Source organism: Echinops telfairi, unplaced genomic scaffold (assembly GCF_000313985.2).
Source record: "Echinops telfairi isolate 266 unplaced genomic scaffold, ASM31398v2 ScPeMD7_7475;HRSCAF=8513, whole genome shotgun sequence".
Classification (NCBI taxonomy): Eukaryota; Metazoa; Chordata; class Mammalia; order Afrosoricida; family Tenrecidae; genus Echinops; species Echinops telfairi.
Window position 1 is genome coordinate 18357085 of NW_022111379.1, and position 21159 is coordinate 18378243.

The following is a 21159-nucleotide window of genomic DNA, read 5'->3' on the forward strand; positions in this document are numbered from 1 at the left end:
GCGATGATGTCCAGCCTCTAGAGTGAGCCACATTCTGGGACTCCAAGCCTGGGCCCTGTCTGTCCTGCTGTTCCTAGTGGTCCTGACTGGCCCTGCCCTGTGTCAGGGACTGGGCTGAGTGAGGCTCCTTCATCACCCCTGGCTGGGCGGCAGCTGGGCCCCCTCACAGCCCCGCCCTCCCTCCCTGCAGCGGCCTGGAGAAGGACGGCAGTGGGGAGGGCTTCCCGCTGAAGAAGCAGAGCGGCATGCTCCTAACCCTTCCTGATGCCCACGAGGCCGACTCCGGTAAGGACCTGCCCACAGCCCACCGCCCTGGCCCAAGGGCAGCAACAAGGAGGGTGGCACCTGAGAGGGCCCTGCCCAGCTGGCCAGATCCCACTGCCCCAGGGCCCTGGTGCTAGGGAGTCGCCTCCGGGCATCTCTCAGGGCTGGCCCTCACTTTGGGGAGGGAAGGCTGCTGGTCTGGGCTGGGTGCTGGAGTGAGCCTCCTGGGGGTAGGGGAGGGAGACTGGGGTGGAGGGGGGCTGTGGAGCATCTTTCTCGCTGCCATGGGGTCGATCCTGACGCCTAGCACTCTCCTACAAGACGGGGGAACTGTCCCTGTGAGTTTCCAATTCTCTATGGGAGTAAAAAGCCCTGTCTTTCCCACGGAGCAGTTGGTAGCTTCAAACTGCTAATCTTTCGATTAGCAGGGCCAGCGTGTAGCCACTATGCCACCAGGGCGGTGGAACTTAGAATCCGGTTTGCCTGGCTAAAGCTCGAACTGACGGAAGCTCCTGATCCCACTAACACCTAATGATCACACAGGCTGGTGTGCTTCTTCCATGTGGGCTTTGTTGCTTCTCAGCTAGATGGCCATTTGTTTATGCACCCATTTTGTCTTCAGTGATCATGTTGGGAATGTGAGCATCATAGAATGCCAGTTATTAGAACAAAGTGTTCTTGCTTTGAGGGAGTACTTGAATAGAGGCCCAATGTCCATCTGCTACCTTAATACTAAACATATAAATATATGTACATAGATCTATTTCCCTATTATTATATTTACATATGCACATGCCTGTATTTAGACCTCTATAAGTGCCCTTTGCTTCCTCTATTTTCTTTTACTTTCCTCCTGTCCCACTATCATGTTCAGCCTTCAGGTTTTAGTAATTCCTCTCAGTTACATTGCCCTTGATCAAGTCCCACCAGGCATCCTATGAAAGACAGGCTTTCTACTCCTATAAGCAGGCACTGTCCTGGAAACCCAGGGGCAGTTCTGCCCTGTCCTGTAGGGTCCCTGTGAGTCAGAACGGGCTTGATGACAGTCAGTTTGATCTTTTCTCAGTGAAGTGAGTCGAGCAGAGAGGAGCGGGTTGCTGGAAGGAAGAAATGTTTTGGAATTGATTGTGGAGCGGTTGCCAAGCCCTGCTGGGTGTGCTTGGCCTGTGGAATGATAGGGTATCGATTAGCTCCCAATAACATGGTTCTGTGTGAATAAATAAGTTTAGCTTGAAATATCTTTTTAAAACACACACATCCTGAAGATGCAAATGAGCCCAAGAACAACTTAAAGGAATTTTTTTTCCCATTTAAATGAACTTTAAAAGGCAAGCACATCTTTTTGAGGGAGTGGGAGACTAGTCCTTTTCAGAGAGTCCGTGGAGTTGGACTCAGAGGACCTGGCCTTGATGTCTCCTGACGGACATGAGCCCAGCCACCACCTTTCTCAGCCACCAGCCAAGGGCCACGACTTGGCTTCACGGCCCCCTCTCAGGAGTGCTGCCGGCTATGGGGCTGCACAGCCTCAGGTTAGCAGCTGCTCCCATCAAGGGTGTGGTGTGAATACACCTGCCGCTCTGCGAAGAAAGGCCAGGCAATCCTCTTCCGTGAAGATGACAGCCAAGAAAGCCCCGCAGGGCAGGCCTGCTCTTTCACACTCTGGGACTCCTGGATCCGGGGGCCAGCTCGGCAGCAGGTAATAGCGACCGTTGCAGCCGCCTTGCACTTAGACAGGAGGAGCTGTGAGCAGGGGGTGCGGGGGCTGTACGTGTTACAGACTGAGACCTGCCCCGGGGTCTCCTGATTCCGCTGGAGCCATGACTGCTGTTGAGAGCATGTTCCCATTTCACCGGCTTTGTTGCTATGTGCCATGGAGCCGGTTCTGACCCATAGCGACCGTGAGCACAACAGAAGGAAGTGCTGCTCCACCCTCACGATGGTGCCTGAGCCCACTGTGGGCCTACCTCTCTCATTGCCCCTCCGTTTGACCAAGCCCGATGTCCTCTCCTGGGACCTGTCTCTCCTGACAGCATGTCCAAAGCAGGCGAGACATAGTCCAGCCATCCCGGCCTCTGAGGAGCACTCTGGCCAGCCTTCTTTCAAGACGGATCGATTTGCCCCGTTTAGCACTCCACAGTACTTACTGTCAGTGTTCTTCACCAGCACCGGAATTCTTGGGAATTATAAAAGCTAGCAGTTTGCCTACCCTGAGCAGGGTCTGTGCCACCCAGAGCCGCTGCAGGAGAGGATGCCAGAGCCCACAGGGACTGACCCCACCTGCTGCCCGAGAACCCGACCAGCACACCAGCGGAGGGGGCCCTCGTCCACGTGGAGCAGTGGCGTCTAAGCCAAAAGTAAGACTAGGAAAAGGCAGCCACCAGCTCGCCAGCTGATTAGTCTGGGTAAGCGGTCCTGCAGGTGTTTTTCTCGATGAGTCTGGATAAGCGGTCCTGCAGATGTTTTTCTGTGCCCATGTTTTCGTCACAAAAACGAGACCCGGGCTGCTCGCCGCCGCTCTTCTTTCCTTCCCGGCGTCTCGTCCACCTCCCGTAGCTGCAACCCCATCCCACGTGAAGGCACGACTTTGCAGTGTGGCACGGAAAGCAGGAAGCGAGCCCAGAAAGGATCTCCCCCCTCGGCTGTAGTACCAAGGCGGAAACAACTGGAGCCTCGCCCGGACCCTCACTCCAGTCAGCCAGGAACGACTTGCAGGAGCAGCCGCACCTGCTCGCAGCGTGCTCAGCTGGCTCTGTCTGGGGCCGCCCTCGGGGCGAGGCGCTGAGTCCAGGGAGCAGCGTGGAGATGGAGGGCAAGGCTCCGCACTGCCTGCAGCGTGGCTCTGAACCGTGTTCGCCAGTCTGCCGCTCCTGACCACCTCGAGCCCAAGGCTCCGACTGAGCGGAAGGCGGAATTTGAAGAAGAGAGCGTGAGGAAGAAGCGGAGGCCCCTAACTGCACACACACAAGGTCCGTGTTCTCCAGGGCTCTGCAACACGGTGTCTGGAAAGCCAGCCTCCCACTTGAGAAGGCTGGCCCCCCCGCCGTGTGAAGAAAGGGGGCTCCACACCTCCTTCAGACCTGCCGAGAAGAGCAGAGCACCGGGGGATAGAAGAATGAGAATCCACTCCTCAACGCACACGATTGCTGACCAAGATGAATAAGGCAGAGTATTAAAGTTGTGTGTTAAATGGGGGGGGCGGGGAGAGAGACCCAACTCTTTTGTGACCTGCTCTCTCCATCTGACTGCAAAACTCGAGCACCTTCCCGCATCGCTGCCCGTGGTGACAGCGTAACCATGACACGCTGTGGGTAGGTCCCGTCGCGTCAGTCCGAGTCCCAGCAGCCCGTGCACAACAGAAGGAAGCACCGCCCGGTCCTGCGCCATCCTCCCATTGTGCTCCTGTGGGAGCCCGCTGTGCCCGCCATGGGCCGTCCTCTTGTCCACTGCCCCTCCCCACGTCTGAGGACGTGAGGCTGCGTCGTCTTGCACTGTGAAGCCTCCGTTTGTTTCCAGTCCGTTCCTGTCACCAGATACCGAAGTGCCTTTTCTCCTCTCTGATGCCGGCAGTGGTAGAATGGGCACCTTTGCCAACACTGATCGTTGTTTTCCTTCCAGGGAGATCCCAGGACGTGGGTCTCGTGCCTGACAACCCCTCAAGAAGCTCCCCTCACCACTGGGAGCCAATGGATGGGGTGGGATTCTGCTCAGTGGGTCTGAGTGCCAGTTTCTCAGCCACCAGACGCCTCACCCTGCCTCTCCCATGGGGCTGTGCAGTCACACTCCTGGGGCTTCCAGGCTGTGGCCCCGGCTTCTGCTGCTCAACAACTGCGGGCCCCCCCCCCCCCCATTCTGCAGGCTCTCAGCGGGCGTCATCCATCGCAGCCTCCCGGCTAGAGGAGGCCATGTCGGAGCTGACCATGCCCAGCTTAGTCCTGAAGCAGGGGCCCATGCAGCTGTGGACCACACTGGAGCAGATCTGGCTGCAGGCCGGTGAGTGCCTTGCCCCAGCCGGCGGCCCGGGTCCCACTTGCAGGCCATCCAAGTTCTCAGCACCCTGTCTTGTCCTATGGGGCCGTGAGGACCCATGACCAGGTTCACCTGGGCAACAGACTTCTCCTTGAAAGGGCTGGGCTCCAGCTGTCTCTCCTTTGCAGTTCTCACAGGTCACGTAGTCTATCTGACTGCCGGTTTCCATGCCCACTAGATGGGGGCATTCCTGCCTGCCTACCTCGGCCAGGTTCTAGGGCAGCAAATCCACATGTAAGAGGACTTGAGGTCGTGGAAGGCCACTCAGATCGATGGTCCTTGTAGGTGGTCTCAAAAACAGGACCCATCCCTCCTCCTTGTCCCCACAGGAGGTGGGACTGGTAGTAGAGGTCATTAGGGGCGACGGATTGGTGACAGCCCCTCCAGGGAACTGATTAGTCCCGTGAGGGTGAAGGTGGGGGTGACTCTCTCTGTAGAGTTCCAGCTTCAGTCTCTCGGACCTGGATTCGCGTACCTGGGCACTTGCTGGCCTGTCCCCGTCGACGGGCCTGTCCAGCCAGAAGCATGATCACCATGGGTGAACCATGGGAAGTGCTGGGCAAGTGGAGCTGGGCTCTGTGGCCCTGTTGGGTCAAAGGCCATGTGCACCTCGGGCCTGGCCAGAGGTGGTGCTTGCCATTGTATCTGCCGGGGGAGAGGGGAGGGGGTGACACGGAAAAGAGACAGTGACCAGAGGGCCTCGGCGGAGAGGGAGACAGTGACCGGAGGGCCTCGGCGGAGAGGGAGACAGTGACCGGAGGGCCTCGGCGGAGAGGGAGACAGTGACCGGAGGGCCTCCACGGAGAGGGAGACAGTGACCGGAGGGCCTCCACGGAGAGGGAAGGTGATAGAACATGGGGATCCTGGAAATGCCCCTCTGGGCCCAGGAGCATCCCTCACGCTTGCTCTGCTTCCTGTCCTGTCTCCCACCTCCCTCCCCCCACCTGGGGCTGGGGCTGGTAGTGCCCGGGGAGGTGGCAGATGGAAGTGAGGAGTGGCTTACTGAGCAGCACATCCAGTTGACAAGTCAGAGTTCACCGGAAATAGCCTTCCTGCTGCGTGTGTGTCACGTGTGCACGGGCCTGTGCACATACACACACAGTAAGTTCTGAACGCAGGGGAATTAGGCTGGGCTGCCAGGGAGGCTAGACTGCCTCGCCTGGCAAAGGAGAGCCCCTTAGGCTGCAACGGAAGTGTGTAGGAAGGGGGGGGTTGACAAACCCAGAGGAGGACTAGCCAAGGGGTTGTCTTAGGAGACACGGAGCCAAGAAGGCTCCTAGTAGGACCGAGGGGGGTAGAAAGCTGCCCCCAGAGAGCTTCCCGACCACAGGCCCCGAGCGAGACTAGTCCCAGTTCCCTGTGCTGCCTGCACTGGGCATCCATGCCTGCCCGTCTGCTACCATCAACCGGTGAGGTGTTTGTCTCCAGCCTGCTCTCCCTCAGACATGCTGTGACGTTCCCATAAACCCATTCCCATGGGGTCGACCCATAGCAGCCCTGTAGGACGGGGTGGAACTGCCTGTGGGCCTGAGACCCTTTCTGGGAGTAGAAAGCCTCCTGGTTCTCCCAGTGGTGGTTTCAAACCGCTGACCTCATAACCGCCATGCTGCTGGGACTCCTCGTCTAACCACAGTTCAGCAAATCTGCAGGAGGACGCTCTTCCCCCGAGCGGTCTGGGATGAGCTGCTCTCTCCAGTTTGGTTTGAGATAAGTTGACTATCAGTCTGTTTGGGAACTCAGGTCCTTCCTTCCTGCCTCCTCGCTGGTTGGAACATGCACAGCCTTTTTCTCCCAACCCTCTTCCTCCCATCCACCCCCGGGCGCTCTGCCCCAGAGGTTGTGCCAGGCCAGTGCTGCAGGCCCAGGGAGGGAGGGGCAGGAGCTCTTGGGCTGCCGCTGGGTGGTCAAGGCTGGACTGAGTCTCTGCTCCCAAATGCACCTGGCTCGGGGGTGGGGGAAGGTGGGGGCTACCATGGAGCTGCCCCCCACCCCCCACCCCCGGCTGACTACAGGCAGTCTGGGCAGCATAGGAACAAGCCGGGCTCCCATCTTATTCTGTGGAGCCCATCATTGTAGTAGTGTGGTCCATGTTCCCAACTTCTTGAATCCCTGCTGAGAGTGTCCTCCAGACAGGAAGTTGGGATCCCAGGCCCAGGCCGCTGGCCCTACCTCAGGGCCTGAGGCAAAGGAGTCTCCTCCTCTGGGCCCCTGCTGTGGGGGTGGGGTGGGGGATGTGACCAGACCTTGGGACTTCTCCCAGGGTCCCTCACACCTAACTCTGATGCCTGCAGGCTCGGAGGGTTGGCTCCTGGGCTACCCCACTGGTGGTCAGGGCTGGCCATGGCCAGGTTCTTCTTAGGATAAGGTGACCAGATTTTAACATTGGTAAAACAGGACAAAAGCAGGACACCATTGATAAAACTCATATCCTGACGAAAGAGCCACATGGCAGCCGAACGCCGTGGTATGCAGAAAAAATTGTTAAAAACCGGGACTGTCCTGCCAAAAGCGGGACGTCTGGTCACCTTATCTTAGGACCCAATCTTTCCCTCCAGCCCCCCAGGGCGGGGCCTCTGTTCCACCTGAAGGCCCTCTCACCTTTATGAGGGCTCAGGTGAGGGTCTTTTGGGAGAACCAGGCTTCAGAGGTGGCTCAGGCTCCCCTTCATTCACTCTGCTCCTGAGGGTCTGCCCAAGAGGGGAGTGAGCAAGCCCACCCCAGTCAAGCCTGAGTCTGGGGTGGGGGCCCTACTGGCATGAAAATGCCTGTCCCCACGCCCTCAGGAAGCAACCACGTTCCAGGGGACAGATGTTTCCCATTTGTGGCAGCCTGGGTGCTGGCGGGAAGAGGAAGGAAATGGAGGGGCGGGGAGCGACTCGGAGCTGGGCAGGGGGAAGAGGGGGCTTGGGAGTGACTTCTCTATGGCAGGGCGAGGTGGTGGTGGGGGAAATGCAGTGGAAATAGGAAGAAAGCACAGTCCCCCAGAAGTGCTGAGCCAGGCAGGCCCGTGTGGCTGGTGGGCAGGGTGCCACTGCCCCTGCTGCCCACCGCTGTCTAGGGAGCACCATGTTTGGTCAAATGGCCGACAGGGCACCCGAGCCACTGCCAGGACACAGGCCAGGAGCCCCGTGTGTCTGTGCGCAGGGCAGAGTCTGGCCGGGCACACCCCTTGGGTGCCTTCTCGCTCGCTCTAGTCTCTCGTTGGTTTCCTGCATACATGGCAGGGAGGCCCAGCAGCCGAGCCTCATCCATCCAGCGCCTGTTTTTCAGGGCTTGCTCTTTGGTGGACGGCCAGCCCTACGAGCCTGGGGCCTCAGAAAGCTCCTGGGCTCTGGGCAAGAGGGAGCTCGTGGTCTCTGTAATTGAAATCTGTTGATGAAGGCGCCTTGGAGGACTGTCCGGGGAGGGACCAGGTGCCCCTTCGGGAGGCCAGGTGGCAAGTTGTAAACAGCTTAATGAGCCTCGTAGGAGCCAGGTGGACCTGGCCTGGGACAAGCCTCTGGGCAAGGTCCAGGGCAGCGGATGGAGAAAGCAGCCACAGGGTCTGGCACAGGAAGCACCAACTCATGCCCACCTGCAGCCCTAGACCCCAGCGCCCTTGCCTCTCCTGAGAAGACTTTTCCAACCCTACCTGCCCAAGCAGACCCAGTCTGAGCCCAGCACTCCGACTGGCTCTTATCACTGCACCGTCGCACCGCTCAGACCCAGTGCCTCCTGGTCAATTCTGACTGTTAGCAGCTCTCCCTAGATCAGGGGTTCTCAACCTTCCTAATGCCGGGACCCTTTCATACAGTTCCTCATGTTGTGGGGACCACCTCCCCCCAACCATAAAATTAACTTTTGTTGATTTATGCTACTGTTATGAATCAGACGACCCCCATGAAAGGGTCATTCGACCCCCAGGTTGAGAACCGCTGCCCTAGGGTGTCCGAGACTAAACCATTCTTTATGGGAGCAGACAGCCTTGTCTTTCCCGAGGAGCACCTGCTGGGTTTGAACCAATGACCTTCCAGTTAGAAGTTATTTTCATGACTCAGTGACCCCTTAGCTTTTCCCTCTTCTCCAAGGCACACGGTGGTCAGTAGGTGTGTCCTGTCCGCTGATCGGTTGGGGAGGCAGCCAGCTGGGAGTCCCGGCCGCAACCAAGCAGGGACAGGACCCATAGCAGGGAGGAGACAGGGGTCCATGCTCAACATTCCTGTCTGCTGGGCTTATCTCCCAGTGGCTTCTGCTTTGGGATCTGCAGCCTGGGCGGTCTCTGGGGACCAGAGCCTGGATTTCTCTCTTCCTTATCCTGGAAGCCCGTCCGTTTTCCAGTCAATTCTCAGATGCCTCCACTTGCTTCTCCCCGCGGGAGAGGAAGCGTGCCCTCCCCAGGTCCCCTGTGATGTTCGGGGGTGTCGCAGGCTGCTTCTGTTGCAAGTGGTTTTAGGCTGCAGCGTTCACGCCGACGTCCCTTAGTGTGCTCTGCAGCCGTGGCCTTGGCCTGGTTCATCCAGCTTTCTGGAAGCCTCCTTTGAAGCTCTTTCTCCACCCCACACCCAGGGCTAGTTGACAGTGCGCCTCTATAACAGCACCCCTGCTGCAGGGCAGGAAATGAGTGTCTCCAGGGACTGTCAGGACAGCTCCCCACCCCCCTTTTATGGAGTCTGGGCTGTGGCAGGAGGCTAAGGAGCAGTGGGGGGCCTGCGTTGGCAGGGCTTTCTCTGGGAAGGGCTTAGGGGGAGGTTTGTTACAGTGGAATCGCCGGCGCACCTGCCTCCCTCCGGACATCCTGGTGGGGATCCAAACAAACCAAGCCCATTCTGACCTGCAGCTGTCCTGTGGGACGGGGTCGAGCGGCCCCTCTAGGTTCCTGAGGCTGCCCCACTTTCCTCGCCCAGACTGGCTGGTGGGCTCCAATTACCCACTGTTCAGTGGCAGCCAAAGGCCCAGAAGGCTCAGGGCTTGTCCCACAGGCACTTCCGGGAGGCTGCTGGGATGTAGCTGTCTCAGCACCACCTGGCTGAGCCCCAGCCTCTCTGCTCCCCGTCCCATGGCAAGATCCCATGGTTCTCCCTGGGGTTCACCCCACCGCTTCCTGGTCACACTGGGCAGATTTGGGGCATTACCCTGAGAGGCCCGGTCAGCAGTCTCCCATTCCACCCCACTGAATGAACCCAGGTGTCCGAGTGTGGAGTAGCACGGTCAGTGCCTGCCTGCCCACCCCGCCTCCCCCACCAGGCCCTCTTCAGCATGGCGTCTGCTGGGCAGCCCCCCACCAAGCCCTTACTGCCAACAAGTCCATTCCAACTCATCGCGCCTGCACGGGGTTTCCTAGCCCGCCTGCCCTGGGCCAGGGCTCCTCTGACTCAAAACACTTGCCCAGTGCCTGCTCACCGCAGGGTCAGCATCGGAGTCCACCAGCCACTCCGTGGGACAGTTGAGTGTCTGCCCCTGTGACGATTTACAACCTCAGCACCCCGCGCAGGGCTGCTATGGGTCGGGATCGACCCAGCAGCAGTGGGTTGGGGTTGGTTACTTTGGGTTATGTTGGCAGGGTAGTTTTTATCCCCAAGCCCTGGGGGGCGGGGGGAACCTGCCTTGCTCACACCCCACCACCCCTCTGGCTCCACAGCCGAGCTGTTCCTGGAGCAACAGCACCTGAAGGAAGCCGGCTTCTGCATCCAGGAAGCGGCGGGCCTCTTCCCCACCTCGCACTCGGTGCTGTACATGCGGGGCCGCCTGGCCGAGGTGAAGGGCAGTTTGGAGGATGCCAAGCAGCTGTACCAGGAGGCCCTCACGGTGAACCCGGATGGCGTCTGTATCATGCACAGCCTGGTGAGTGCCGCCCCAAGCCCCGCTCTCTGGCCTGTGCCTCCCTGCTGCTGCTGCTTGCTGCAAGGGCAGGTGGCTCCCCTCTGGCCGGGGACTGGGTGGCGGAGTTGATGGGGCTGCTCCGGGACCTCCTCTGGCTATAGGATTCTGTGTGGTGACTCGGCCCCAGGGGGATTTCTTGGTTGCTCCTTAGGTCCCTGTACTGAAGGCAGAGCCATGGTCCAGGCAGATACCAAAGCACTCTTCTTCCAAAGGGTCTCTGGGGGTCCCCTCAAGCTGGGGGGCACATGTCTCCTGGTAGAAGACAGTGGATGTCCCGGGCTCCGGGCTCTGCTTGAGGGTGGGTTTCCAGTTCAGGGCGAGGCTGCAGGTGGCTTGTGTGCATGCTTGTCCTGGCTCCCTCTCTCGCTGATGGGCACCGCTGCACCTCGCTTGGCCTTCTTACCTTTGCTGCGGAGACCCTGCGGTCCTGAAACCTGCTCGGGCAGGCGATGCCAGACTTGAGAGATGGGTGTTTTCCTGCTTCCCAGGAGGGAGTCTTGCGAGGGACGGGTTGCTTTGCAAAGCCTGAGGCTTGGCCTCACACGGTGAGCTCTACTGTACAAATTCCGAGTCCAGGGCTGGCGACCTGGTCCTCCAGGTCAGAGCCCGGCTTCCACCTCAGGTGCCCGCTGCATCACCCCCTTGCAGACCACGGAGGGTCAGGGCCATGACTCCTGCAGGCTGCAGGCCTCTGGAAGCGCAGTGCGGCTCAGTGTCAGGAACAGCCTCAGCACAGCACCCAGGCCACCCCGTCCTGTGAGAACACGGCCAGGACACAGGCACGACTTGCCAGAAATGAGGCTCCTCTCCAACCCCAGAGGGCTGGAAAAGGCGGAGCAGAGACCCCTGGCACCAGCCTGTCAGGATGTCTGAGTGGGCCTCCTGCCCCCCTTGCCCAGCACAGTGTGCCTCATTCCGAGGTGCAGACGTCCCCCTGGAGGCCTGCGGCGCTGCCAGAGGTCAAGCCCAGACACCGAGCATGCAGCATGTCTGTCTGAGGCTAGCTCGGCTGTGTGCCTGCCCTCTCGGCCCCCTGAGACCCTGCTCAGCCCAATAGCAAGTGCAATGCCGAAGTAACCAACAGTGCACCCTGTTCCCGTTGATGTTTATTATCATCTGTAGCGATTTCCCTGAAATGGAAGCAGGCTCCAAGGGTGGGTTTCCATGGTAACTGCAGAGCTGTCCAGAGTGGCTCCCTGCAGATAAATTCTGAAATGGTCCCTTTTCTCTTCCGGGGGGGTGGGGGGCTTACCCATTTGATGACACTAGAGGCCCGTCAGAACCAGACCTGCCTGCTTTGAACACCAGCGGAGGGGCCATTGGTCCCAGCGTGGGCAGCCCCATCCCCTCTCTGCCTGCTCTATTCTGCCAAGCAACCCACATAGGCGCATAGCGACAGGCGGATCTTAGCTCTGGGAAGAGCTCAAAGCTCTCTTCTCCCTGACTCTCCGGGCCTGGGGCAAGTGTACCCTGAGCTAGGAGTCTTCCCCGAACCAGCCTCAGCTCGGGACACGTGGCCTCCAATCCCGACTCTGGTCTGTCTACACGCATGCCCCTGGCACAGCGCCTTCTCCGTAAAACGAGCAGTCATCATCTCCGTGCTAGGCCACAGTGCCGTTGTCATCAAACGAGGGGCTGCGAGTGGACGTGCTTCCAACCCTTTGCCCTGCAGTGCCAGCGAAGGCAGAGCGTAGCATACACACCCCCATGCTCCAGCCCCTTGCTGTGACAGACATTGCTAATCGATTGCAGTGCTCGGGGTCCTTCGTGCACAGAATCCAGCATGATGTGACACCCTACCTGTGGGCAGCGTTGTCTTGGCGTCTAGGTAAGGTGCGCACCGTGAGTAGTCTAGAGAGAACAAGAAGCACATGGATTGGGGCAGCGTGTGTGAAGTCGGGGGCTTTGTGAGGCTTGGAGAATTGCCCACACGGATGCAAATCAGACCCCTCATGCAAGTTGGTTCCAGACAGGGATACCACCGTGGTTTTGTGAGAACCCTGCTCTGAGGGGTCTGAAGATGAAGAGCCATCTCTCAGCTCCTCGGAGAGCGTAGCCACCCCAGGGTCTGTAAAGAGGAGGAGGAGGATGTTCTCAAGGCCGTGTGCCGGAGGCTCAGCCTCCCTGGGCTGTGTGCATGAGACAGCAGGTCAGGGACAAGCTAGAGCAAGCTCCCAGGGCCTGGAAGACGTTGAAGAGGCCCAGGGTTGAGACATTCCTGCGAATAGGGAGTCTGGCCCAGGAGCAGGTTTCATGGTAGCCCTAGGGCTCTGGCTTCCACTCTGGAGTCCTGGATCTGCCAGAAGGAATCACCCTGAGAGTACTGTCCCAGGGGTGTGCCTCGCCTTCCACAACACAGGCCCCTGCCCATGCCTGGCTCCTGGAGAGCCTCGGCCTGGAGCTGCAGGAGACTGCCAAGTGTGGAAGGAAAAAGACATGCTCCCTGCAGATAGAAATTCCAGCTCAAGTGGCAGGAGCGGGTCTGCCAGTCCCTGCAGCTGCCTCCTCAGCCAGGCATTCAGATAGGCATTGACTGGCAGAAATAATCGTTCAGAAGGAAAAGGTTACTGCCTCCCCTCCCTGCCCCAGAGCAGCAGCATGAGAAGGGAAACAGCCCTTCCCCAGACCCCCGAAGACAGCAGGACCCCAGGGGCTCTCAGGGAAGGGACCCCAGCCTGCCTGTGCCCCCCTCTCTGCACCTGTCACTGCCAGCCACCACCACTGCAGCCCTCCCCAGAGAGGTGGCCTGTGGTGCCTTTGGGGCACCAGGGAAGACGAAGGAGGCCAGAGATCAAGGGATGGGGGCTGAGTCAGGAGAGGAGGGACCCTGGGAGTCCACTGGCGTTGTGCTGGAGGGTCAGCTCCCAGGGCGGGAGAGCGGCCCCTCAGGAGGAAGGAACAGGGCGGGGACCTCGGAGCTGCCTTTGGCGATGTTTCTGAGTTGTTCTTAGAACCCGGTATCAGGGCCAGAGGAGCCCTGGTGGTGTCATGGTTACAGCACTGGGCTGTGATCATTAGGTCTGTGGTTTAAAACCAGCCACTCCGAGAGAGGAGGATGGGGCTTTCTACTCCCATAAAACGTTAAACTGCCTTCGGAAACTCACCAGGGCAGGCCTGCCTTGTCCTAGCAGGTCACTGTGGGTCCGCGCCAACTCCATGGCAGTGAGTTTGGTCTCTCGAGTGGCATGTTGTCTGCCAACTAGACAGCCAGTGGTCAAAGCCCACCAGCTGCTTCCCAGGAGAAAGAGGTGTTGGTCACTTCTGTAATGGCTTTGGAAACCCCATGGGGCAGGCTACCCCATCCCGTAGGGTTGCTCTGCGTCAGAAGGGTCTGGGACGGGGTTTGGACCCAGGGATCGGAGCTGGAGGGCCGTGCAGAGGTTTGAACGCAGAGGACTTGAGTCCACCTCCACCTTCCCTGGCTCTCTAACCTGGGTCACACTCTGCGGCCCCTCAGAGCCTCTGCCCTCTCCTAAAGCCCGGACCACTGGGCCCGGCATTCCACTACAGTCAGGCCATCCTGTGAGGGGCGGCCCAGGAGTGCCCACTGTCCCAGGCCATGTGGAGGCATGCCTGGCTGGGAGAGGTGAGGACAAGCCCTTGCCCACCGTGCCCAGCCTGGCTGGGGTGCAGGTCTCAGGAGGGATGGGTGCGGCGGGTGCACGGTGTTCCCTGCTAAGGGAGGCTCAGTCATAGAAGGACGGGAGCTGGGGGCTGAGGGAGGCTTCAGGTCCTGGAATCTTTGGTGTGGCCTCCCTGGGTGCTGCAAAGGCCCGGACCTCTGTGGACCTGCTGCCCAGGCTTCTGGCGGGTCCCTGATGCAGACGAGGCCAGCCCCACAGACCGGCCGGGCTGCCTCCGGCTCTGCTCCGGTCTTTCCCTCACCCCCTGCTGAGGTGGGAGCTCCCCAAAGTCCACCACCTCCTCTCTGCTGAGTAGAGACCAGGTGTCCAGTCTGCCCGTCGTTTGAGCTCAGAAATCAGATCACTTTCCCCTACCTCAGTGAGGGCAGCACTGAAGGTGGGCCCTGCAAGCCACCAGCATCACCCCCATGGTGCTCTGTCTCCCCGGCACAGCCCCGGGCGCTGAGGAGGACGGAACCCTCCTGTCTCGGGGAGGCTGGGGACTTCGTCCCGCAGGGCCTCGGCCTTCTGGGTGGGCACGTCAGCGGGGCCTCAGGTGGAGTCTCGGGACACGTGCGTCTCGTCAGGAGCCAGGCATGGAGCTGGCCAGTGGGCCAGGGGCCACCTGACCTGGAGTGGCATCTGCTTCCCACTCTGGCCAGACAGGTTGGGGCTGACACACCTGGGCCAGTGGGTCTGTTGCCCGCTGAGCCTGGCTGGCTGCCCAGGTGGCCTCCCTGGCAGGGTGTGCCGGCACCCTGCTGGGGGAAGGGAGGGGGTCCTTCCTGCAGAGCAGCCTCCACCCTGCTGTCCCCATGCAAGGCCCCCCCAGGGACCAAGAGGCTCCAGCAGCTTCCAACTGATTCCCCAATTCCCAGCTGGAAAGGCTGTTACAGAATCCCAGGAATGTGCCTTGAGCTCAGAGAGAAAATTCCCAAAATAACTTGTATAAATACTGGAGGGACAGGACGGGAGGAGTCCCCAGCCTGCACTGGGGCTGTTTCCCAGGACACAGCCATACTAGCTGGCTCGCTCCCCTCTGGGGGACGCTGAGTGGGGAGGCAGACCAAGGGGGCCATTCTGGGGCAGGAAGGCAGGACCCTTTCCCCATGGGTCCCCCTCCCAGGCTGCAGCCCTCATCCTCACCCTGACAGAGCTGTCCCCGCAAAGTGTGACAGCAACCAGACCCTCAGCCGGCAAGTCCCGGTGAGCCAGCCACCAGGAAACCTGGCTGTGTCTGGATCCCGCCTCTGAGCCTCCTGGGTGTCTGTCTCGCATGCAGGAGCAGTAAGGCAGGCGCCCGCTTCCCTGAGACCCAGGAAGGGTGAGAAGAAGGCATAGGTGGTGGTGGTGGCAATTTCTAGGGACTTCCCAAGCCCTGCCCTCCCTGAGACACACACACAACACACAGTTTAATCTCTCATCCCGGTGGGTGGGCAGTACAGGTGAGGGGGCACAAGCGAGGCGGGTGTGTGCGTGCAAGCTGAGAGGCACCCATTGTGTCTAAGTGCCTGTCTCAGGGAGGTCCTGGGGTCTGCGGGGCCGGGTGCAGGGCAGGTGAGCTGAAGTCCTGAGGGGCCGGGCCAGTTGTCAGGCAGCAAACAGTCCGGAGTTGCTACCAAACAGGAAGGCGGCTGGTGTCAGGGGCAGGTGGCAGCAGATCCTGTTACCAGCTAGGCCTTAGGGCCCAGCCTGACCCCCACCGGCCCGGTGTCTCCTTTCATACACTAAGGTCATTGAGGGGAGGCGGGTGGGAAGGGGAGGGCGTGGCCAGCCACCCCAATTTGCAGCCTTCCTCCACAAGAGCCTTGCCCTCTCCCAGCACCCACAACCGCATGGGGCCATCTGCCCATCTTGGGACCATCCTGTTCTGCCTGCCCACCCCGTACCCTGGGGCATTTTAAAGTTCACCCCCTCAGAGTCCCCACCGCAGCCATAGCAGGGAAGACAGTTCTTGTCCCTGTTTGACAGACGAGGGGACCGTGGCAAGGGCCACCAGCCCCTGTCAGCACTCGGGGCCAGGGCCGGGTGCCCCACACGGTTCCTCAGGCCCCGAGGGAAGGCCTCCTGGGGTTTTCAAGCTGAGTTGAGCAGTGGGGCCCATGTCTGAAACAGACTGTCATGTGAGACTGTGCAGAGAAACCAGGGCACTCGCCCGTCCGGGCCACCCTCCTGCCAGGATCTTGGCTCCAGGAGCCACCCTGTGGCCTCCCCTCCATCCCTGTCCTCTGCCACTCCCACAAGTCTCAGACCTTCCATTTTCGGTGCTCGAGTTTGGTGTCTGGCAGCCTATGGTCTTGCCCCACCTCCCCCACCCTCCTCCCTGGGGGCCCTGCTGGCCAGTCTGGGCACCCTGAGACAGCACTGTGCCCATGAGGCCAGAGTGGGGCTCCCCCTGCCCCCCTCCTCCGGCCCGTAGCTGCCAGCCTCCAACCTCAGGGGCCGGGAGGCTTTTCCACAGATGCCCCAAACACAGCCTTCACTCTTCCGGCATTGCCGTGTTCAGACTCGGGGAGGACTTAGGACGCCAGGCGTGTGCATCTCCCCAGTGGGTCTCCATGACAACGGAGGCCTGACTGGGGAGCATGGCGAGGAAAATGTTCCAGCTAAAAATGTACGTGGCCGTCAGTGGGCGGCACCAGAAAGGGGGTTCCAAGCACAGAAGAAGCAGCTCCCACCCCCACCCTGTCCCTGCCTGCCCGCCCGAGAAGCCCATGCTGGAGCGGCTATAAACCAGCGACCCCCCCTGCTGCCCTTGGGGCTGGGACACATCAGCTGGCTGTGCCAAGCAGCCCTCCGGGAAGCCGAGGCAAGCCAGCTGCACCTGACAGCTCCCCTGCACCCTTCCCAGTGTGGGTGGGAGAAGATGCAGAGGGGCCAGGTACCCCTTTCTCTCCCAGCCCTGTTTTTGTGATCATTCCTATTACTCTCTCTCCACCCCCACCCCCTCTGGCAACAAGGATGTTTGAGCCAAACAGCGGGGTCAGGCTTCCCAGCATGCTCCTGGCCCTCCCTCTCCAGAGCCGATGGCACCAGGCTCTTCTGCCTCTGTGAACCTGGCCCTGGAAAGGCAGGCTCTCTGCTCAGCAGGGGATCAGACGGGAAGGAACCCGTTCAAAGCCCTGCCCAGAGCCCCCCTTGCCTTCCCCGCTAACTCCTCCCAACACCCTCGCCTGCGGGCCCAGGACCCCCGGGACAAGGAGAGTTAGCTGTACCATCAGCTCAGTACAGGCACTGCTGTCCCGTCCCCCTCCCTGCCTCCCCTCCTCAAAACGGGGGTGAGTTGAAGGTGTGCTCCCTGGTGCAGGTCTGGAGGGCTGATGAACAGAAAGAAGTCTCACCCCGACTTCTTGTCATTCAGACTTATCACAGCTCACAGCCCAGGAAATGGGTCCCTGCAGCGAGGAATGGAGACTCTAAGGCGGCTCTGCTACCTGCAACTGGGGCCCAGGAGGAGCATGGCTGAGGCCTGGCCAGGGGATAGTGCCCTAGCCGGAGGCTGCCAGTGGGCTATGGGCCTGCTCCTCGCCCCAGCTGCCCGGGTCCCCCTCAACCCCTGCGATGTCCTCAGTAACCCTGCCCTGTGCTTGCTCCCCAGGGTCTGATGCTGAGTCAGCTGGGCCACAAGAGCCTGGCTCAGAAGGTGCTGCGGGACGCGGTGGAGAGGCAGAGCACCTGCCACGAGGCCTGGCAGGGTCTGGGCGAGGTGCTGCAGGCCCAGGGCCAGAGCGACGCGGCCATCGACTGCTTCCTCACCGCCCTCGAGCTGGAGTCCAGCAGCCCGGTGCTGCCCTTCTCCGTCATCCCCCGCGAGCTCTGACCGCTGCTGCGCCGCCCCGGGACCTCAGGGAAATACAGCTCTAGTGCAGACCCCTCTCCTGGTCTCGCGCCTCCCCTCTTGCCCCGCAGCCCGCCCACCTGGCGCAGTGCTGCGCTGTGTGGGGAGGATTTGCATCAGAAGCAAATCCCTTGGCCCCTGGAACCGGCCATCCAGTGGTGTCCCTGGGTGGGGACGTGACCAGGAGGCCACATCTCTCTGGGGCGGGGGAGTTGGGGGTCCCCCGCCCAAGGTGTGCACATCACCTGCACAGACACCAGGGGTTAGTGGAGTTGCGGTACCCCGCTCCGGGAACCTGGCTTCCCACAGTTTTCATCTCAAAGCGTGGGCTGCCCTGTGGCCGGGGAATTTCCCACACATCCCCTTCCTCTGCAGTGTCTTAGGACGACACCTGGCTTGAAGCCGAAGGTGACTTTGCGGAGCTGGGGGGACAGCCTGACTCCGGCCAGCTGGGCCCCTCTCAGGCTTGCTGTCCCTGGCAGCAGGGGGTGTGATTACTCTGAGGTCTTGCACCAGGCAAATGCAGCCGACAGAAGGTGTGGCCACAGGGTGTGGGCTGGCTCCTCTGGGGTTCCCTCCAGCCTCTGAGTTATGGGGTGAGGTCCAGCGACGACCCTCTCTGCCTGATGGCCTCCAATGTATCTTTCTGCCACCAAGTGCCTTTGGGGGCCTTTGTCTGTCCAAGGGCACCAAGCACTGGGGTCCTTCCATTTCCATCCCCACGCGCTCCCTGGAAACACCCCAGCCCAAGCCGCCCCCCAACCCCTAGACCAGTGGGCCCTTGGGGGTGATGTCTGTGGAGGTGGGGGTCCTGGGGGCTCTCCCAGCCACTGCCCATTTCCTACCTCAGGCATCATTGGGTGGCCTGTGTCCCACCGTGGCTGTTGGCGTTTCTTGCTGGAGACCCTTGTGCTGGCATTAGTGGCTGTGAAAGGAGAAGGCACCCCAGTTACTCTCTGGTTGGGCAGGAAGACCCCTGTCTGCCAAGCCGAGGGGGGCTGTGGGCGAGTGCCGGCCCTGCTGAATGATGGCCGCAGAGCGCCCCCAAGCAGTCAGACCCCGGGGGCCTATCAGAACACGCCTCTGTGAGCTGCACGTGGGGCTTCTGTGTCAAAGCTCAGTAGATACCATTTCATCTCGGGCTGGGCTCGGCTGCCTGGCATCGCCCCTGCCCGGTCTGTTTCTCAGAGGAAAGGGATATGAGACAGGCCCCCCAGCCTGCACTGCACACCCTGGTATTCCCCAGCAGAGCCAAGGTGCCGCTCAGAATGCTGGGAAACCCCCACCCACCACCCTCTGCATTGAAAGCTCTTTGTATGTGTGTACAGTGTATAAATATATATATGTGATAGAGATCTATTTTTATGTTAGAATCCTGTTAGGAGCATTGTAAACAAGAGCACCCGTGCTGCTGGTTTGCCCTGGGGTGTCCAGAGATGCTGGCACTCCGCGGGTGCTGTGAGGAAAACCACCATGTGCCTCGCTGCCGGCAGCCCCGGCCAGGGCGCTGACAGCGTCTTTGTAGGTTGAATAAAGAGACCCCTGAAGGGGAGCCAGGTCCTGGCGTCTGTGTGCATTCAGCCTGGTCACCTGGGACAGGCTGTGAGCCAGGGCCCTGCAGGGAGTGGGCACAGGGGAGGGAGAGGCCCTCTGAGGAGGCTAGGGGTAGGAGGCAAGCCTGGGCACAGCACTGAGTGCAGGCTGAAAGTTGAAGGGTCTCAGTAGGAACACCTGGAGCTGGGCCTCTGACCTCAGCCTGCCCAGCACTGGGCTTGAGCCCCCTTCTGCCCTGCAGAGCTGAGAGGAGGGGCCGGGGTGTTGGCATCTGACCCAGGCTTGGGGGGAAGCACCAGACGGGGATACGTGACCAGGGCTTGGGTCACGTCCAGAGAGTCCCCCTCCACTGAGAAGACCATACCAGTCCATTGCTGATACCAGGGCCTGCCCTTCCAGCGTGTAAGTCACGTGACCCACGGTCATGGTTACCTAGAGCTGCTCTAACAGCTTGTGGTGGCTTCCCCAGCAAGCTTCTTTTCCCAGTGGAAAGCTCCCTGCCCTCTGGGCTCCAGGGTGGTCTTCACACCACCGCGGTGCTCTTCCCGCGTGTGTGCTGGCTAAATAATCTCAGGTGCCCAAAGAGGTGGACTAGACACCAAATTCCCGTCAACAGTTACAGTCCCAGAAACCTACAGAGGGCTCACCATGAGTCAGCCTTGAGCGAGACTGGTGTGAGGCGTTCACCGCATCATAAAATAGTGTCGACCAAGTTCTGTCTCCTTACACCAAGGGGATCGTCTGGTGTCCCCCCAGAGGCTACAGGCACCCGACTTGGGAGACAGCTGCCCTGGAGGCGCCCCCACCTCAGGTAACACGCATTCACCGATAATAGTAACTTGACAATTAGCCTTAAATTATGTGGCCTACCTACACACTCACTTCCCCAGCTCCTGGCCACCTTGCCTGGGCGAGACCGCTTCTGGTCTCAGGTGCCGGTACAGCGTCTGCCAACCTCGGAGAAGGCCTAGGGTGCTAGTCCAGGGAAGAGAGTGGGGGCGCGGGAGCCTTGCTCAGAGGAAGGAGCCCCACATTTTCCTGACCCTGGCAGGCTCGCCCAGCTGACCACTAAGTCGGCAGGGTTTGCCTTCACACAAACTCAGTGGAGAAAGAGGAAACGCTCTAGTTGTCTACGCGCCCAGTGCCCCACCACCAAGGGTTAGGGTACGGGGGCGGGGCCTGGAGATGCCCTAGTCCCCATGGACCTCCGCCCACCCACCCACTCTCCACCACACAGCCCCGCTTGTGGACTCTGCCCTCTACACCTGTTTACCTGCAGGCACAAGTATGAATGGAATCCCAGTGGCCACCACCCAGGTGGCTCTGGTACCAAAGTGCTCCTTGCAGTCATGCTCCCGGACCCCCACCACCCCCCCATCCCCGACTGCCGCCACTGGGGAGCTATTTCCTGGCCTTGCAAAGCCTCGGGCTACACCCTCCGATTACCACTGTCTTACTCGTGACTCACCGCAGTGACTCACGCATGGGTGGCCTGCGGGACCACCCCCTTCAATGGCCCCAAAGGATCTTGCCAGACCAAGGTTCTCCCGATGCCCCCCAGAAAGTCCTCCCGTGGCAAAGAACAGAGACCCACCGAAGGTAGCCCAAGGAGGGGGTCTCCCTGGCCCCCCCAGCAGGAGGACAGCGCACAGGCTTGGTGCTGGAGCTGCCGCCTGGTCACTACATTGCCTGCAGTGACTGAAGTGTGAAGGCCCAGCTCAGCCACTGCCTGCTGTGTGGTCAAGCAAACCACTCAACCCCCTGCCTCTTTCCCCATCTGTAATCAAAATACTGCTGGGTGGGCTGCCCGGAAGGCCAGTGAGAAAAACAGTATAAAGCAGGACATCCAAAGCCTCTGCCATCGAGGCCATGCCGACCGATAGCCACCTCGATAGGGCAGGGTTTCCAAGACACTAGCTCTGCGGGAGTAGAAAGCCTCATCTTTCCCAGAGCAGGGCCTGGCCCTGCCCGGTGTACATGAGCTCTGCTTTCCCC

At 60.4% G+C, this 21159-nt stretch overlaps 1 protein-coding gene across 1 annotated transcript in view; it reads left to right on the forward strand.

Moving 5' to 3' along the window:
• Nucleotides 1-19168, forward strand: part of TTC7A (tetratricopeptide repeat domain 7A) — a 118547-nt gene extending 99379 nt beyond the window's left edge. Inside the window, exons 17-20 of the mRNA XM_004699755.3 lie at nt 191-285; nt 4120-4254; nt 9908-10110; nt 17371-19168. Coding sequence (XP_004699812.1) covers nt 191-285; nt 4120-4254; nt 9908-10110; nt 17371-17592 — 655 coding nt within the window. The 3' untranslated portion in view covers nt 17593-19168. The remainder of the gene's footprint in view (nt 1-190; nt 286-4119; nt 4255-9907; nt 10111-17370) is intronic.
• The last annotated feature ends 1991 nt before the right edge of the window (nt 19169-21159 follow it).